The sequence below is a fragment of the Helianthus annuus genome, chromosome 10, assembly GCF_002127325.2.
Source record: "Helianthus annuus cultivar XRQ/B chromosome 10, HanXRQr2.0-SUNRISE, whole genome shotgun sequence".
Classification (NCBI taxonomy): domain Eukaryota; kingdom Viridiplantae; phylum Streptophyta; class Magnoliopsida; order Asterales; family Asteraceae; genus Helianthus; species Helianthus annuus.
The window spans coordinates 127,090,465-127,091,728 of NC_035442.2; the positions used below are offsets into that span (position 1 = coordinate 127,090,465).

The 1,264-nt window shown below is 40.5% G+C and overlaps 1 protein-coding gene across 1 annotated transcript; it reads right to left on the reverse strand.

Moving 5' to 3' along the window:
- Nucleotides 1-638: 638 nt before the first annotated feature.
- LOC110882815 (thymocyte nuclear protein 1) lies at nucleotides 639-1,264 on the reverse strand. The gene has a single exon (XM_022130744.2). It carries the CDS (start codon nucleotides 1,219-1,221, stop codon nucleotides 748-750), a length of 474 nt encoding a protein of 157 aa, XP_021986436.1. The 5' UTR covers nucleotides 1,222-1,264; the 3' UTR covers nucleotides 639-747.

Consider the following 1,264-nt stretch of genomic DNA (forward strand, 5'->3'; position numbering starts at 1 on the left):
CCTTATAAGTTTTGTTAAAAACAAAGTTGTATTCAAAATAAAGTATTTATTTTATATCTCTGGCTTTTTGAACATGTTTTATTTTCAACTTACGTTTGTTTTACATTATCATTTGCTCGGTTTCGCCGCAACGCGCGACGTAGAAAAAAACTAGTAAGTGATTATAATTCGTCAAGCACTCATGTGCAGGGGCGGACCACATTGAGTGGGTCGGGGTCCACGGACCCCAATCTTTTTTAAAAAATTAGTAGATTCGGTATATTAATTTTTGTAAGGACCTCATAAAAATATTTAGTTGGACCCCATAGTATCAAAAGCAAAGCTGTTGTGGTGGTTAATCCCTTGTTTTCCAACAAAGAGGTCATGGGTTCAAGTCTAATACCAGCCGATTTTTTGTCAAAATACACTTTTAAAATGTTAAAATGAATGAAAATTTACTCAATTTATGCCTTTGTGCTTAGACATGTGTTGTTTTGTTATTTATTTATCTTTTTTTAAAGGTTCCAAGCTCAATAAATCACCCCGACCCGACCCAAACGACGACCGACCCGAAAATTCTATCGTTTGGATGTAAAAAATCCAAGTATCGAAAAAACTGGACCCCATTGAAAAAAATCCTGGGTCCGCCACTGCTCATGTGTAAACCGTAAACACAATGATTCAAAATCAAACAACAACGTTACATTCACTTATGCAAATCACCAAACACCAAATCAACAACCAAGACTCTCCACTAAACAGCCATCCTTAAAGCTCTTCATCATCCTTAGACACACAAACACCATCCCCTTCATAGCCATTACCCAACTCACAAATCTTCTCCCAAACATCAACCGGTACCGGCACCACCGACAATCTAGGCTGCCTAAACAACCCAAACTCATTACTCTTCACTTCTTGTTTCATCTCTTTCAAATCAACTGCCTTCCTCATCTCCCCAACCGCCTTCACGTCTATAGCGCCCCCAACACCGACGTCGTCTTCGTACCATTCGCGGGCAACGGTTACGACACCGACTATGCAGCGCGACTTCGTCCCCGAGTGGTAGAAGAAGCAGAGGTCGTGTAAACGGGCAGACTTTAGATGTTTGAGAGCTTGATGGTTCTTGACACCGTCCCATTTGGATATGCCACCGTTGGATGCTTGGTCATCCCATGACCATTCTCCTGGCTCAGTTTTTAGTAGCCAGTATTGTTTTTCGTCTCTCTTGGACTTCCCCATTTTTTTTTATTTTCTGAAGGTTGTTTGATTTCATCTGTTTGTG

Excerpts from the sequence above, each read along its gene's own strand:
- LOC110882815 (XM_022130744.2), bottom strand. The coding sequence starts at position 1,221 with ATGGGGAAGTCCAAGAGAGACGAAAAACAATACTGGCTACTAAAAACT.